The 18,080-nt window shown below is 47.8% G+C and overlaps 1 protein-coding gene across 1 annotated transcript in view; it reads left to right on the forward strand.

Annotated features, from left to right (window-relative positions):
- Window positions 1-18,080, forward strand: part of LOC130121798 (protein unc-13 homolog B-like) — a 176,474-nt gene that overhangs the window by 20,131 nt on the left and 138,263 nt on the right. The window contains exon 2 of the mRNA XM_056290699.1: window positions 10,823-10,852. Within this exon, the coding sequence (XP_056146674.1) occupies window positions 10,823-10,852 (30 nt within the window). The remainder of the gene's footprint in view (window positions 1-10,822; window positions 10,853-18,080) is intronic.

Here is an 18,080-nt window from a genome sequence, read left to right on the forward strand (position 1 = left end):
CTCTCTCTCTCTCTCTCTCTCTCTCTCTCTCTCTCTCTCTCTCTCTCTCTCTCTCTCTCTCTCTCTCTCTCTCTCTCTCTCTCTCATTCCCCTCTCTCTGGTCTGCTCAGTCACAAGCTCCACCTTATCAGGAGGTCCAAATACACAACACCAGGGGAGGAGGGGTGGGCTGGGATGGGGGACTTGAACATCATTTCCTGCTCCTATAATCTTGCTTCCTGTTTTGATTAAATGATTTGACATTTTTGTTATTTACATTTGGCTTCGGCAGACACATTAACACTGCAGAGCATTTTTTTCATCCCCCACCAGGTTTCCTTAAATACCCCTACAGGCAGTGAGCTAGTGGAGGGTAGATGCACCTAAACGCAATTTACCCACCTTTTTATTTGCAGAATGTAGTTTACTCACCTTTTATTGTGATGACATAAATCTTCATTACATTAAATTATAGTATATGTTCAGGCATCTGGGTAGCGTGGCGGTCTATGCCGTTCTCTACCAACATGGGGATCGCCGGTCGGGCATCCCTACAGACACAATTGGCCGTGTCTGTGGGTGGGAAGCCAGATGTGGGTATGTGTCCTGGTCGCTGCACTAGCGCCTCCTCTGGTCTGTCAGGGCCCCTGTTCGGGGGAAGGGGGAGCTGGGAGGAATAACATGATCCTCCCACGCGCTACGTCCCCTGGTGAAACTCCTCACTGTCAGGTGAAAAGAAGCGGCTGGTGACTCCACATGTATCAGAGGAGGCATGTGGTGGTCTGCAGCCCTCCCCGGATCAGCAGTGGGGGTGGAGCAGAGACCGGGACAGCTCAGAAGAGTTGGGTAATTGGCCGGATACAATTGGGGAGCAAAAGGAGGGAACCCCGCCCCCCCCCCAAAAAAAGAAGAAGATAGACAGCATAGCACAATTAATTGGCTAATTGTTGATTTTAATTTTAATTATGCAGCTGTTGAATATTGATTTTTTTCCCCTCACAATATACAGCATTGACCATTTGTTGAATAAATAATAATTTTGGCATCACATTGAATTGCCAAAGAAATAGTTTGGTTTCATTGAACAATATTTTAAAAGTAGCTTTGTGGCAGGATGAGGAAAAAACACAGGAGACCAAGGCGAGTTTGCTGTTTATTCCTCAGCTCCAAAACCAAACTACAGCAGGAACAACCCTGCACCAGCAAGCCCGGGAACGTAAACCACGCCCCCAGCTCACGGTCCTGCTGGGTGAGAGGCATAGCCCCTAGTGTCCGCCACGCAGCCCCCCCCCCCCCCCCGAACACCCAGAAGGGACTCCTGGAAAGAAAATGAGTGTCTCACTGGAGGCTTAAGCAGCCTGCCATAACGGCTGAGCCGGAACAGTAGGTGAAACACAGTCCAAAGCCGGCTGAGAAGCAGAACGCTGAACCCGTGAAGACACTGCCGGAGTCCTGGAAGGAGGACGACCCGACGGGGAACCTGGGCCGGAAACACAACTTTGCCTGCCACCCTGTGCGCCGGTTTAAGCCTATCAAGCGTGACATGCTCCCTACGCCCACCCACATCTAGCGCAAAACCCTTAGGACCCGTCTCAAGAACCCGAAATGGGCCATCGTATGGGGGTTGGAGGGGTGAGCGGTGAGCATCATGCCGTACAAAAACAAAACGAGCCGACATGAGCTCCGCAGGTACGAACCACCGCGGAAAACAGTGGTGAACGGGGCCTGGAACCCGAGTGCTGTCGGACAAACAAGGATAAACGGCCGGACGGGGTCGAGGAGCGGAACTCCCAGGAAACAATTCCCCGGGGACGCGGAGCGGCTGACCGAGCACCAGCTCAGCGGGCGAAGCGTCGAGGTCCTCCTTAGGAGCATAACCCAAGGTAAACGGTCCACCCAGTTACCATCCGAGAGCGCAGCGCTGCCTTGGGCGACCGGTGAAACCGTTCACACAAGCCGTTAGCCTGAGGGTGGTACGCGGTAGTGCGGTGTACCTGCACACCCAAGGATCGCGCAAGTGCCGACCAGAGCTCTGACACGAACTGGGGGCCCCTGTCTGAGGTGATATCTGACGGAGTGCCGAAACGGGCGACCCAGGAGGAAAGAAACGCGCGTGCAACATCTGAGGATGTTGTGGAGGACAGAGGGACAGCCTCTGGCCACCTGGTGGTCCGATCCACCATTGTGAGCAGGTGCGTAAAACCCTGTGAAGAAGGTAGAGGGCCCACCAGGTCCACATGCACGTGGTCAAAATGTCTGGCCGGGATCGGAAACGGTTCGAGGGGCGACTTGGTGTGCTGGTGTCCTTAGCGCGCTGGCACGCTACACATGCAGCGGCTCACCCCTTTACATCCTTGCGGTGGCCAGGCCAGACGAACTTGGAACCGACCAACTTCCCGACGTCGTGTCCTTAATGAAGAGCAACTCACTACGTCCGCCAGCGCCCACAGCTGCTACTGAGTGCTGTCCTGGAGTTTCCCGGCGCCTCAAACGTGCACGGAGGGACGCAGCGCCTCGCCTTGCCGCCGAACCGCTGGTGGAAGAAACAGAGGCCTCTCCCGCGCCGTCTCCGGACAGTCACTCCAGCCACCACTGCCGGGTCCGCGTCCTCCGACGCGAGCTACAGAGGCTCAGATGCCAAACTCTGCACAGAGAACCGTCTGGTAGCCAGCAGGACCCAATCGGCCTCCTCAGCCAAACCTCGGCAGTCACCTGCGGCCAGACACGGGGAGTTAGCCAAAGCCGTGCGCACAGTAGACGGGAGCTGGCGCAGGAAAACGCGCGGGAAAAGGAATCCACCTTCTTCCGAGCCTAGCAGCGACAGCAGATTGTCCATGAGATCCACAGCCGTCCCGTCGCCCAAACCGGATAGGGAAAGGATCCTATCTGCCCTCTCTGCGGTAGATAGGCTGTACCTCCGGAGCAGAAGATGTTTGAGGGCGACGTATTTACCGTGTTGCGGAGGGGGGGGGGCAACAGCTGCATGGCCCGGCGTGTGGACTGCTGGTCCAGCGCAGCGACGACCAGATAGTATCTGGAGTCGTCCGCGGAGATTCCACGCAGGTGGAACAGCGCCTCGACATGCTGGAACCACGAGGCCGGGTCGCTCTGCCAGAACTCTGGGAGTTTCATAGCCACGGCGAGAACGGCCGGCTGTGAGAGTTGGGGCGGCGTGGCCGAAGTGGATTCACACTCCTCTTCTGCTCCAAACATGTTCAATTCGGGGTCACCAATGTGGCAGGAATGAGGAAAAACACAGGAGACCAAGGCGAGTTTGCTGTTTATTCCTCAGCTCCAAAACCAAACTACAGCAGGAACAACCCTGCACCAGCAAGCCGGGAACGTAAACCACGCCCCCAGCTCACAGTCATGTGAGAGGCATAGCCCCTAGTGTCCGCCACAGCTTCAGCAATTCTGTTTCAGCAGAATGCTTTTTGTTGATAAAACAAACTATACACAGTGACCTAAATTCTCAAGCACAATGTCTCCCCCATGTGTGACGAATATTGTGTTTCAGTGGTAGTTAGTTAGTGCGTCGCAAAATATGAAAGCATATTCCTTTGTTTGTTGGAAAGCATGAAAGGCTAATAATTAATAATTACTTGCCAAATACTATCCATCCATGCATCCATCCATCCATCCATCCATCCATCCATCCATCCATCCATCCATCCATTATCTGAACCACTTATCCTGCACTCAGGGTCGTGGGGATGCTGGAGCCTATCCCAGCAGTCATTGGGTGGAGACACCCTGGACAGGCTGCCAGGCCATCACACAGGCGCCCCCCCCCCCACACACACACACACATTCATACCTAGAGACAATTTAGTACGGCCGAGTCACCTGACCTACATGTCTTTGGACTGTGGGAGGAAACCTGAGCACCTGGAGGAAACCCACGCAGACACGGGGCGAACATGCAAACTCCACACAGAGGACGACCCGGGATGACCCACCAAGGTTGGACTACCCTGGGGCTCGAACCCAGGACCTTCTTGCTGTGAGGCAACCACGCTAACCACTGCGCCACCGTGCCACCCTGCCAAATACTAATCATAGTTTAACTAAATTTCCCCCCAGCTTATGAAAACTCCCCGAACCCACATTTCATTTTCAGTGTCATTTAAAATGAAAATGCTGAATTTTCACAAACAAGTGCAGTGCCCATTTTGGTGTAATCCCCCCTCCGACCACAATGTGGAAGTGGCGCTGTTCGTCCAGTCGCGGCAGACAGCCGGACACTTCCATTTTAGTTAGATTGTATGCATGCTGTTGCTCGCATGATGTGTAAATTTGTTGGTTTTTACTTGATTTCAGTGCAAGCTATTCCTTGCAATAGATTTCTTAGTGAGTTTCAGTACTCGTCACATCCTGCTTTGTACCTTTTGCCGATACTGTTGCCAGAATCAAAATTTGTTTTATTAGTAAAGGCATTTCCTTGCATGTGCAAAGGCAGTTTGCACATGTAAGGAAACTTAGTAATTGGGTTGCTCAAATAAATGGGTGAGAAAAATCCAGGTTTAAGCTGGCATAATTAGGCAGGGAGGAAAAACTGAGTTTAGTAAGTCTATTCAGAGAGCAAATAGTAAAATATTTAGCATGCAAATAGCACCACTATGGTATGTGAAAGAATTATCTGCAGTTTTGTGTTAATGACAATCAAGTCAAAGCCACATGGTAAATCTCCAGGTGCGTACACAGCAAATATGATTTTTTTTAAAACTGAGGTCTGATATTGCTTGCTTGCTGGTTGTCCATCGTGTCCGATGATGACCATCTTCTCCTATTTGTGAGTCCTTTGGTGGCTGAATAGTCCGATCCTGGATGCACAGTTGCGGTTGCAGACCGGGCATGTAAAAGTGGTGCTGGGGGGAGGGCAGGGGTAGCTTTGCGAGCATGCCTCTTCGCATGCCTCTTTGCATTGTTGTGTGCGCTGGTTTTCCATATACTTCACTCCCTCTGAGACCTGAGAGCACCAGGTGGTGCGGCAGGAAGCAAGTTCCTCCAAAGAAGAGGGGTTGATCTGGCATCTTTTCAGTGTGTGGTCTTCATTTGGTCTTTGAACCGCTTCTTCTGCCCACCAGGAGTGCGTTTACCAAGGTTTAGGGTAGACTCCACGCTGCAGCTGCCTGCCCGCTCCAACACCTCTGTGTGTGGCTCTCTGTCCTCCCAAGTCATGCCGAGGATCCTCTGGAGACATTTCACATGGAAGGCCTCCAGGCTTCTGAGATGGTGGCTGTAGATGGTCCATGCCTCACATCCATAGTGTGGCGATGCACACTGCTCTGTAAACAAGCATTTTGGTGTGGAGGTTGAGGTTGCTGTTCTGGAAAACCTTTCTCCTTAGACGACCAAAAGATGTTGAGGCTTGTTTGAGGCAGTGCTGAATCTCATCGTCCATTGTGCAGGTGTCAGATAGCATGCTTCCCGGATATTTGAAGGCAGGAACAGTGGCCAGTTGTTGCCCTTCTGCTGTATAGGTTGTTGGGTGGCTTGGGAGGCCGGCAGTCATCTGACAGATTACCTCTGTCTTTTGGGTGTTGATAATCAGTCCCATTCTCCTGTATGCAGTTACAACTGCCGACAGAGTGTTTTGTAGGGCTTCTGGTGTGTGGGCTACCAGGGCACAATCGTCGGCATACTGTAGCTCAATAATGTTCTCAGAGGTCAACTTGGTGGTTGCCTGAAACTGCCTGATGTTGAATAGGTTACCATCGAGCCTTAAGTCAATGGTGACGCCAGTCTGCTTCCCCATCCTCCTTCATAACAGTGTTGTAACAGAGACTAAGAAGATATTAAACAGGACTGGGGCTAGCACACAGCCTTGTCTGACTCCAGTCTGCACACCAAAGGGCTCAGAACTGTGGTTCCCCACTACCACTCGGGCCATCATTCCTGAGTGGAACTGTCCGAGGATGGTGAGAAACTTAGGTGGACATCCAAATTTCTTCAGGACTTGCCACAGCAGGGCCCAGTTAACTGTATCAAATGCCTTTGAGAGGTCTATGAATGCTGTATATATATATAGATCCTTGTGCTGTTCTCAGCATTTCTCCTGGAGCTGGCGTGTGACAAAGATCATGTCGATGGTCCCTCTATCCTTTCGGAAGCCGCATTGTGACTCTGGTATGACCCGTTCGGCTATTGCAAGTGTTAGTCTGCGGAGCATGATCTTCGCTGGAACCTTTCTGGCAATGGCCAGCAGTGAAATACCCCTACTGTTGGAGCAGATGGATTTGTCTCGTTTGTTTTTATAAATGGTCACAATGTTGGCGTCTTTCCACTGTCGAGGGACACACTCGTGACTCCACACCTCAAGGATATAGAGATACAGTGGCCTTGTACAGAGGTAGCCCCCTTCCTTGAGGATTTCAGCTGGAATGTTATCAGGTCCAGGGGTTTTGTTGTTTTTCAGGGTCTTGACTGCATGTAGGATTTCTTTGAAAGATGATGGGAGGTCAAGATCTTGCAAGGTACGCTGTTCAGGGAGCTCTGCCAGTACAGTTGAGTCCACTGGGGTGGGCTGGTTGAGCAGGGTGTTAAAATGCTCTGCCCACCACTCCACTAACAGGGCCTGGTCCTTGATGAGAGTTGTTACATCATCAGATCAAACGGGTGTCAGGGAGCAGTTTCTGGGGTCATAGATGGCCTTAACTGCGTCATAGAAACCATGCATGTCGTTCCTGTCTGCATGAGCCTGGATTTCATTGGTTTTCAAAATCCACCACTCATTTTGCAGATTCCGCAGAGTTGCTTGGGCCTCAGAGCGGAGGTCTTGCAATTTTTTCTTGAGAGGTTGGGATAGTGGGTTGCTGAGGGCGGCTCTGTGTGCCTTATGCATGTTGTCCAGTAGGGTGGAGATCATTCCGGCATTGTCATCAAACCAGTCCTGATGTTTCTTGGTTTTGAAGCCAATGGATTGGGCTGCATTGTCAAAGAGGGTGGTGCTCAGAGAGGTCCACTTCTCATCCATCCCAGACTCTTAGTGGATCCGCTGTTCAATGTCAGCTAACTTGACAGCTAGAGAACGACGGAAGGTGTTTCGGGTGTTGCTGTTTGAGAGTCTTGCGCAGGGGAGTGGTTTCTTTTTTGGCCTAGATTGGCGTCTCAAGGGTCAGGCATGCACTCTGACTTCTGTCAGGATCATGCGATGGTCTGTCCAGCAGTCTGCTCCTCGCATAGATCTTGTAAGGAGCACATCTTTAAGATCAGCCCACCTCACAATAGCATAATTAAGCAGGTGCCACTGTTTGGATCTGGACTGTTGGACTGTTCTTGATTGCAAAACCAACTCCATGGATGTGTTGACCTCCTAGGGGGTATCCTTTCCAATAGAATGTATAGCTCTCTCCTACTTCGTTGAGCAAGCCCTCCTCAAGGAGCCTGGTCTCACTGAGTGCCGCCACATCACACAATAGCGCTTCAGCTCGCTGGCAATAAGTGCTGTTCTGCGTTGAGGACTGTCCGTGCCATGGCTGACATCCAGGAGTGTTCTTATGTTCCATGCTGCGGTTCTTAGTGGTATAGTATGTGTTTTTCAACCGCATAGTGGAATGGCCTGGCAGGTGCGATTTCCTGCCCAGGCACAGTGTTGAGTGGGCAATTTTTGGGCCACCTTTTCTAGGCCGTTCCCCAAATGGGGTGAGCAGTGCGGTCCCTAAATGGGGCTGCTCAGACGCACAGGGGTCTACCGGAAACAGCTGCCACTCAATCCCAGCTGCTAACGACCATTGCCCGGTGCCGCTGGCGTGCAGAGTTCCAGCTAAGAGCTCCCAGCTCATTTAGACCTGCTCCCATCACTGGATACTCCATCGCCGCCAGACTTTGTGAGATCTGGGACTCAGGTAGCAGAAGAAGATACTTGCGCAGAGATGGTTTTTAAAATGGCATGGGGGGTGTGCGCTTCTCCCAACGCCACATGACCTGATCGTAGAGGAGATGGTTCCGATGGCAAGGGGGGTCCCTAGACAACCAGCACCTCCTCACAACTGCAGGAGGCTGCCGGAAATCCACGTTTTCGGAAACCACCTCGAAGTCTGCCGCCACAGCTTGCTTTTCTGGTGGGGTAAGTTCCCTTAGCCTTATGTCTTCCCAGACTCACCCACAAGGCAGCGGGGCAGTGGTTGATAGGTGCCAGGGCGTGTCCACCAGGGTGGGCCTGCACACCATATCTCTGGGGCCCACTGCTGCTCCGAGATCCCCTGCCCAGTTAGCCTGGGGCCGCAAGACCCCAGTTACCATGTGTGGCCGCGGGGAGGCCTGGCAGGAGTCTTGGTGAAGGAGAGGCTATGTACTGGCAAGGGAAGGGTTACACGCTAGGATGCTTCCCTATTCGCCACAAAGGCTAGCCAGTGGCAGCAAGCTAAAGGCAGGAGGGATGCAAGCGGGTTGGAGAAACACATGCACCTTCCCTCCAACTACGTGGTGCTGCACTGGACACATCACAACACCCTCTGGGCAGCCACACACACACACCCTGCGGACAGCCACACTGTTTACCGCAGCCCTGTATGATGTCACGCAAACTGGGGCAGGAGGCCACCATGCCGTGGCCTAGTGACAATGAGACAATGCGGTGGTTTGAAAGCCTCAGTGGAAAGACAGAAAACTCCTGCTGTTATGCTCGGCCTCTCCACATTTGCACTTCTCCCTTTCCTTTTCACATAGAGGAATGTCTGCAACAGGAAGTGCTTAGGGAAAAGACATACTGCTTCTTTTTTTTTGATAACTTATATCCTTCCCTACTTTCCTGTCCTGCCTCTCTGCATTATGATTTTAGATTGTTATAAATGGACACGGCTTTCATTTCAAACATTTCCTTTTAAAAAGCTCCCATAATATTTGTATAGGATTTCAACCTAGGATCACTGAAGTTTGCTGTGGAGTATCCTCTGAAGCCTCACAACTGAGACCACCTTAAAATAAAGGATTGAGCATATAACGGCACCTTCACCCTCTCCAATATATTTATTTGTTTGTTTGGTGTGGAGGTAAAGAAGCGGGGGAACATGCAGCTATGGAAATTGTGTCATTTGTACTACGATTATCCAGTCCAGCCCATCTGCCATCTCAGGCTCCAGCGGTTTAGTAGATGCAGCAGTCCAAAAGTGAATGCAGTTAATCCCCTCCAAAGTACCTCGCGATTACATTGCATTATTGTATAGCTGCAACGAGGGGCTAAAGTTGAAAAATCTAAAAATAAATCAACTCACAGCAGCAAAATTTAGAGTTAAGAAAAGGCCATCTCTATTGTTGTCAGACAGTCAACATTATACAGAGGCAAGGATTCAGTTTGAATGGCAGCTCCTGTGTCCTGCATGACCCCAGCAGTGCTCCTTTATTCTGCTCCTCCCCAATGGAGCACAAACTAGGAGTCATCGGGACGCTGTACCACCGAGCTGACAACGTCCTACATCTATATTGATATTCCACTCCTCATTTGTTGAGCACTTTTATCAACACCATTGATAGTTTCTGAAAAGAAAAGAAAAAACGCTATATATATATAATGTGTGTGTGTGTGTGAAATGATTGAAAATAAAAGGTGATATTTTTAGCTGTGATTAATCAGGACATGAGCCTCTGTTGGATATTAATATTAATATTGGTGTATGACCTTCAAATATGGAAAGTCAGGGACCCACTTTATGTAGCAACACAAATGCAAAGGAAAACCGCCTGCTTTGAAACATAACCTGTTAGTTTCACAGAGTGATTGGTTATTGACCCTGTCCCGGAGTGTCTGGTAGTATGTAGTGGGCTGTGTGGGGAGGGTGTCTGCTAGACGGTGTACCCATGTTGTATGTAGCAGCAGTCTGGAGGGGTAATGCAATAGAAACACATCATCATTGTACAGCCCTCAAAATCTATTTGTCTGTGTCATGATAAAGCCTCTAAAACCATAAAGGTGTGTTTCATTTTAGGGAAAAAAAATCTAGCTGTTTTTTCCCAACGTTTAGGATAACCAAAGTGTATAACCAAAGAGAGAGCTGTGTCCGCATTCTTGAAACAAAGTCAAACACGTTTTCGGTGGGTGTCAGACTCCGCCGACGGTGTCCCTGGTCTCCGATCCTGTTTGTGGTATCCATGGACAGGATCTCAAGGCGCAGCCAAGGTGAGGAGTGTGTCCGTTTTGGGAACCTCAGAACTACATCTCTGCTCTTCCCAGATGATGTGGTTTTGTTGGCTTCATCAGAACGTGATCTCCTGTGCGCACTGGAGCGGTTTGCAGCTGAGTGTGAAATGGCCGGGATGAGAGTCAGCACCTCCAAGTCTGAGGCCATGGTTCTCTACCGGAAAATGGTGGATTGCTCCCTCCGGGTTGGGGATGAGTTGTTGCCTCAAGTGAAGGAGTTCAAGTATCTCGGGGTCTTGTTCTTGAGTGAGGGTAGGGTGGAGCGGGAGATTGACAGGTGGATTGGTGCAGCATCACCAGTGCTCCCTGTGAAAATAAGGAATTCATTTGTTTTGATCAACACACCAGAAGTGTTGTCTTCTCTGTAGCTGCATGGTTTTGGAAAACAGTGAGGCTTTTTGTGTTTTGCTCGGATGCCACGACTCATTAACATATGCCAAGTCGGTTTGCATATAGACAAATTTGTTCTCAACACAATCGGTGTCTGTCTGTTGACATCCCTGACCAACACTCATGCCTATTTAAACTTCAATATCCAAGTTTTTAATCCGACTGCTCACCAGTGTGCTTGCAACAAGGGTTTCATTGCATTTCATTGCCTTCTACTTTGTCAGTAAACAGTTTGCTGCTATGGTTAGCGGATTCAAAATGGGTCAAAACAAATGACTTTTTATGGCTAATTGTTTTTTGTGTTTTCTCTTTCAGTAAAAAAAGCCAAGCTTCAAGGTCCTCCAGGTGAGTTGTGTTTTTTAAAAAGCCTAGCATTCAGTCATTATAACATAACGTTATTATTATAACATGATGAAAACTGAGGTGGGCTCGCCGGGGCTTCATGTGTCTCGGCACACAGAGCGGGGGGCTGCTCCGGCTGGCCGGGCAGAGAAAAAGTCATGGACTGCTTCACGACATCCAGAGTGGCTGCAGCACACCAGACACCACCCTAGCTGCTAAAACCAAAGCACACCTTCATCTCAAACCAAACCACACCTTCATCTCAAACTAAACAACACCTTCATCTCAAACCAAACAACACCATCTCAAACCAAACAACACCTTCATCTCAAACTAAGCTTTATTTATTTAATTAATCACAGCATTCACAATAATCTCTCACAATTAGTGGGGGGGGGGCGTAGAAACAGCTGTTCTCCAACTCTGTCTCTCTTTCTGTCTCTTTTCTCTGTCTCTCACTCTTTCTCTCCTCTCTCTCTCTTTATCTGTCTCCTCTCTACCTCTCTCCTCTCTTCTTTCCTCTCTCTCTGTATCTTTGTCCTCTCTCTCTATCTCTCGCTTCTCTCTCTCTCGCTCTCCCCCCTCTCTCTGTCTGTCTCTCCCCCCTCTCCTCTCTGTCTCTCTGTGTGTTTGTCTCTCTCCTCTCTCTCGCTCCTCTCTCTTGCTCTCTCACTCTCTCACTCTCTCTCTCTGTCTCTCACTTTCTCCTCTCTCTCTCTCTCTCTGCTCTCGCTCCCTCTGTGTCTCTCTTTCGTCGACTGTCCCTTCACTTCCCTGTCGTTTCCCTTCTATCTGTGGATTACCATAATGGGGGGAAAATGGAATCTGGGCTAAAAGTTCTATTTACAACCAGGGAAAGCAAGCAGGCTAAGAAACAGAACTAATTGACATGTTCTGTCTGTCTGTCTGTGTGTCTGTCAGTGTCCTCTGCTGCGTTTCAGTTCTATCAACAGTGACATTATCACCACCCTGTTGATCCACTGAAACAACTTTGATCTGCTTAGGGTCTGACTGACCTACTGCTTGAAGAAGTTCAGCAAATTTGATTGTCTTTTTGGCATTTTACCAGTTTCCTCACTGTTGCTGAGGGTATCCTAATTCAAACTGCAGTAACATTAGCTCACGTGACATGCACAAACCCCATATGCTAGAGGTATCACTGGAAGACCTGACGACTCTTCTCTTTCTTTTTGTTTTAAATCAGATTTAAAATGCATCCAAAACAGGCAAACAAGTGATTTACAAGTAATTTCAAGGGGAAATTACAGAATGGCAGAACAGATATACAACATTTATTTACAGATTTCGATATTGAAAAACAACGTGCCAGGTCCATTCAAATATGTGCCAGTCCCAATCTGGGAGGTCCCGGATCCTGTTCTGGCCGGACCCGGTAAAAACTAAGCCCTAGGGGTTGCTCGTCTGGCCATGCAACCTCACATACTGTACTCTAAATCTTCCCAGATCTCTTCTGTTTTTAAACACGCCTAAACTTACATCTGCTCTTTGCAGATGATGTGGTTTTGTTGGCTTCCTCAGAACGTGACCTCCAGCACGCACTGGGGCAGTTTGCAGCTGAGTGTGAAATGGCCGGGATGAGAGTCAGCACCTCCAAGTCTGAGGCCATGGTTCTCTACCAGAAAATGGTGGATTGTTCCCTCCAGGTTGGGGATGAGTTGTTGCCTCAAATGAAGGAGTTCAAGTATCTCGGGGTCTTGTTCACGAGTGAGGGTAGGATGGAGCGGGAGATTGACAGGTGGATTGGTGCAGCATGAGCAGTAATACGGATGTTGTACTGGACCGTTGTAGTGAAGAGGGAGCTGAGCCGGAAGGCAAAGCTCTCAATTTACCAGTCAATCTTTTTTCCAACCCTCACCTATGGTCATGAGCTTTGGGTAGTGACCGAAAGGGTGAGATGGCGGATACAAGCAGCTGAAATTAGTTTCCTCCGTAGGGTGTCTGGACTCAGCCTTAGAGATAGGGTGAGGAGCTCGGACATCTGGAGGGAGCTCAGAGAAGAGCTGCTGCTCCTTCGCGTCGAAAGGAGCCAGTTGAGGTGGTTCGGGCATCTGATCTGGATGCCTCCTGGGCGCCTTCCTTTGGAGGTTTTCCGGGCATGGCCAACAGGGAGGAGACCCCGGGATAGACCCGGAACTCGCTGGAGAGACTACATGTCCAAACTGGCCTGGGAACGTCTTGGGATCCCCCAGGAGGATCTGGAAGACGTTGCTGGGGAGAGGGATGTCTGGAGTGCCCACTTAGCTTGCTGCCACAACGACCCGACCCTGGAGAAGTGGCTGAAGATGAGATGAGATAAAATTATAATTGACAGATTTAAAGGCAGTACTAATTTCCTGCTCTTAATTGTTTTATGTCTGAGTGTAGGGCCACATTCACTCATTTCTCTTGTAGGTTAATGAGTTAGATTCTGGCAAGTCACTCAGGGCCCAGTCTATTTTTTTACATTACATAATACTGTGTGTCGTTCTGGGTTAGCCCATGGACAGGTGAGGCTAGATCGCTGGCGGCTGAGTCCAAATCCCCATGCCCTCCACCTGAGTAAATCCCTCCAGTGTTTATCCTCACGCCCATCCAATAAGCCCTATGACGTTTCTGGCCAGACCCGGCATCAGCAACGACAGAGGCTTTGGATCGAATGGCGCTGCCTTACTTTCCCTATTTTAAGTCCCTAGCTGACTCCTGTGTTGGCAATGAGTGGGAAACTTGACAGAGTTTATAAACAAGCTAATCTCTCCATTTGTGTCTCTAAATTGTCCTTGCCCCCTCCCCCACCAACAACCCCATCGCCTGGACAAACATGACGTTGTGAGGGTTTTGAATTGGCAGGTCCGTGTATTAAAGGACAATGATGTTTTTTCCACAATATGAGTTTTATACTACCATGCATATCACTTATGACGTGATTTACTCACCAGATTCATTTTAGAGACTTTGGACATGAGACCACAGGTAGACCACAGCTTTACAGAAGTGTCTTATGAGGAGATGAAACATGAGCCTTGAGCCTGTCCTATAGCAAAAACAACAACACCAAAAAGCTAGTGTCTCAGTTATACGGTGTACATTATCTCCCATTACCTATGACTTGTCCGTTATGCTGGCCAGGTAGTTCATGGATGGGTACTGCTACCTACGGTAAGTACAGGCTGCTGATTCCTGCAAGTTGAACCAGGAAGTAGATCAACGAACCAGGAAGTAGATCAACAACGTGATCAAACATTGATAATATTGGATATTTCAGGTAATAATTTTTAACTTGCACTTCCATATACGTGGTTTGACTAATTGGATTAAATTGGACTTGTTGAAACTAGCACCAAAACGATTATAGTTGATTAGTGGATCGACAGTAAATTAGTTGATTAAAATTTTGGTGTTCAGTTTATGGCTCAAGTCATTCATTAGATAAGAATACCAAACGTGTTGGTTGCAGGTTCATAAATGATAAAGAATTGCTTGATTTCCTCTCATTTACATCATTGTGAAAGTAAAACGAGGGTCTTTGACTGTCGATCAGACTAAACAAATAGTGTTGAGACATCGCTTTGGACTCTTCAAACATAAGATGGGCATTTATCAGTATTTTTAACTTTTAAAAGACTTAAATGATTAATCGATAAATTAAAATATAATGGATAAATTAATCTGTTATGAAAATAAATTGCCTTACTTGCAGGCCTAGTTGAAACTTGTCTGACACGCGTGTTCATTTGCCCATAAGAGGCTGTAGTAGAGCTGTTGTCTGTAGACCTGGTCCCATGTCCACGAGCTCCATAATGAGGCTGGTGAATAAAACGAGATAATAGGGCTTGGCAATATACCTGAAAAAAATGCATCATGATAAAATGTTTCATTTCAGTTGATAGCGATGATTATTGATCATGTTAATGACCTATTTTAAATAGAGACCAGGAGAAAAAAGGTTGAATAAATCAGGAATCAGGAGCGTTTATTAGTCGTTTCATTTCATGCACCAGCACACATGAAATGAAACGACACACCGTTTCCCCCAGCCCACAGCAGTGCAACACAAAGACAAAAACACATCCAAAACCTACATGACACACATAGCCAACAGATCCAAAACAATTAAAAAATTCACTGTCCGAGAGAGCGAACGCCAGGGTGACTGTCTTACTGCCAGTCTGCATGGGCTACCAGTTAGCTTAGCCTGCCTCGCTTCCACGTCCTGTCAGACCACCCTTGGTGTTTCCTCCTCGGGCGCAGGGCCATGGTCCCTTGGCCCACTGGACGCAGCAGCAACGCCAGCTCTCCCCGCCAGACACCTCACTTTGAATTTAGGCACCACTGGTGTTCTCATATCAGTCAGACTGAAAACACCCAAAAAACTGCCATACTGACGACTTGACCTGTCCTGCTTTCATCAGAAGTGTCCTCACCAGCTGCACTTCTTTCCTCTCACTCCGCTGTTTCTGTTGTTGTGTCACATTACAACGGTGCAACCGAACAACACACCTGTGAAATGATTGGCTGTTTATGAGCCAGGGAGAGAACGCGCATATTCATTATGTGCTTTCATGGCGGTTTGCATTTAATGCATTTCAGTCAAACTATCGAACATTCTATTGAACAATTTTCTTATTCTATTGATGAAGTGTCTATCACCGCTACATATCACTATCACATATCACATATCACATGCATATCGCATATCATATCACATATCGGTACATATCACTATCGTTTTATCGCCCAGGTCTGTGATATAATAACTGATCAGCATGATGGCAAAAACTACGAAAATAAGACCCAGTTTGTAAAAATAAACTGAATTGTTATCCAACAGAGATGTTGAGCTGTTGAGTCTTTGTTGTTTTAATGTTTTTCTAGGCCTCTCTGTCTACCTGTGATGCCCCCCCCCACCCTCACCACATGTGACACCTGCCCTAGAGCAAACACACTGGCATTATTCAGCTAAACCTGTGGTCTGCCATCAGCCAAATGTAAACATTAGACACTGCGCTGCTGCAGGACTCGGGGGAACTTGTCAGGGCCTGGGGGAACTCTGCATCCAACATGAGACTGCTTTTATTTGGAAGTATGACTGAATTAACAGCAGGGCTACATTGTCCTTTGGGTCCTAAAGAGAAGTGTCATCAAGCAAAGTGTCCACCTCTTCATTTGCACAGACGTAATCTGTATACAGTGGATATACAAAGTCTACACCCCCCTGTTAAAATGGCAGGTTTTTCTGATGTAAAAAAATGAAACCAGGATAAATCATGTCAGAACATTTTCCACCTTTAATGGGAAATTGCGACCTATAAGATTCAAGTAAAAAACAAACTGAAACCTTTTAGAGAAAAATAAAATAAAATAAAAAAAACTTAGAATAACCTGGTTGCACAAGTGTGTACACACCTAAACTAATACTTTGTTGAAGCACAGAAAGTTAATCAGTTCATCTGGGCGCAACATTTATTAGCAGATACGTTTCATCATCATCTAAGTGACCTCTTCAGTCTCACCTGACTGCAGGTGTCCCCACCCTTATAACCAATACAGTGACTGCAGGTGTCCCCACCCTTATAACCAATACAGTGACTGCAGGTATCCCACCCGTATAACCAATACAGTGACTGCAGGTATCCCACCCGTATAAACAATACAGTGACTGCAGGTACCCCCACCCTTATAAACAATACAGTGACTGCAGGTGTCCCCACCCTTATAAACAATACACTGACTGCAGGTACCCCACCCTTATAAACAATACAGTGGCATAACGACCCAAACCAATGACCGGTTTCATATGCAGATATGGGTGTGACCATTAACTGGAGTTAAAATGGCCATATGTACCATTCACTAGGCATAAAGACATTTGTTGAAGCACAGTTGGTTTTATTACAGCACTCAGTCTTTTTGGGTAGGGGAGCATCAGCTTGGCACATCTTGACTTGACATTATTTTTCCACTCTTCCTTGCAAAAACATTCTAGATCCATCAAATTGTGAGGGTATCTCCTGTGCACAGCCCTCTTCAGGTCACCCCACAGGTGTTCTACTGGATTCAGGTCTGGGCTGTGGCTGGGCCATTTCAAAACCTTGATCTTCTTTTGGTGAATCCATTCCTTCGTTGATGTGGATGTATGCCCTGGGTCATTGTTGTGCTGAAAGGTGAAATTCCTCCTCATCTTCAGCTTTCTAGCGGAAGAAGGTTTTTCACCAAAGTCGACTGGTATTTGCAGCTATTCATGATTCCCTTCACCTTGACTAAAGCCTGAAGATAAGCAGCCCTAAAACACCATGCTTCACCCTTGGTCTGGTGTTCTTTTGGTGATGGGCTGTGTTGTTTTTATATCAAACACCTTTTAGAATTATGGCCAAAAAGTTCTACCTTGGTCTCATCACACCATAGCACATTTTCCCACATTGTTTTGGGAGATTAGATGTATCTTTTTGCTAAATTTAGCCGTGTGAAAAGTCTTCTGTCTTGCCATCCTACCCCATAGCCCAGACATATGAAGAATACAAGACTGGTCTCACATGTTGGGAACAACCAGGACTTGCCAGGAATTCCTGCAGCTCATTTATTGTTGCCATAGGCCTCTTGGCAGCCTCCCTGACCAGTTTTCTCCTTGTCTTCAAATCAAATCAAATCAAATCAAATCAATTTTATTTGTATAGCCCAATATCACAAATTACAAATTTGCCTCAGTGGGCTTAACAGCAACACAACATCCTGTCCTTAGACCCTCTCATCGGATAAGGAACAACTCCCTAAAAAACCCTTTAACAGGGAGAAAAAGAGCAACAGAGGAGGATCTCTCTCTCAAGACGGACAGTGTGCAATGGATGTTGTGTTCACGCAATTTACATAATACAACATTGAAAGAGGATAACAGAATTACAATGGACATAACATTTATGAAGAACATGATGCACAGGATGCACAGGATTCCTGTCCACATGCCAACGGAACAGTCCAGGACCCAAGCCACGCAACCAGCACCATCATGTAAAAAAAGAAAAACTTATGTGAGGAGAGGAAGGGCAGGCAGCATCCAAATGGCGACCACCATCACCATGGAGACCTGGGAGGAGAACCGACCGCACATGCATGCAAGAGAGACTCACATGACACCATTCAAACACAGAAAAAGAGAAAGGAGAAGACATCATTCAGAGAGAAAGAAAAGACTTGTTAGAGAAGAGAACAGTTTGCAATAGTCATTAGCCGTAATCAA

Source organism: Lampris incognitus, chromosome 12 (genome assembly GCF_029633865.1).
Source record: "Lampris incognitus isolate fLamInc1 chromosome 12, fLamInc1.hap2, whole genome shotgun sequence".
In the NCBI taxonomy this organism is placed as follows: domain Eukaryota; kingdom Metazoa; phylum Chordata; class Actinopteri; order Lampriformes; family Lampridae; genus Lampris; species Lampris incognitus.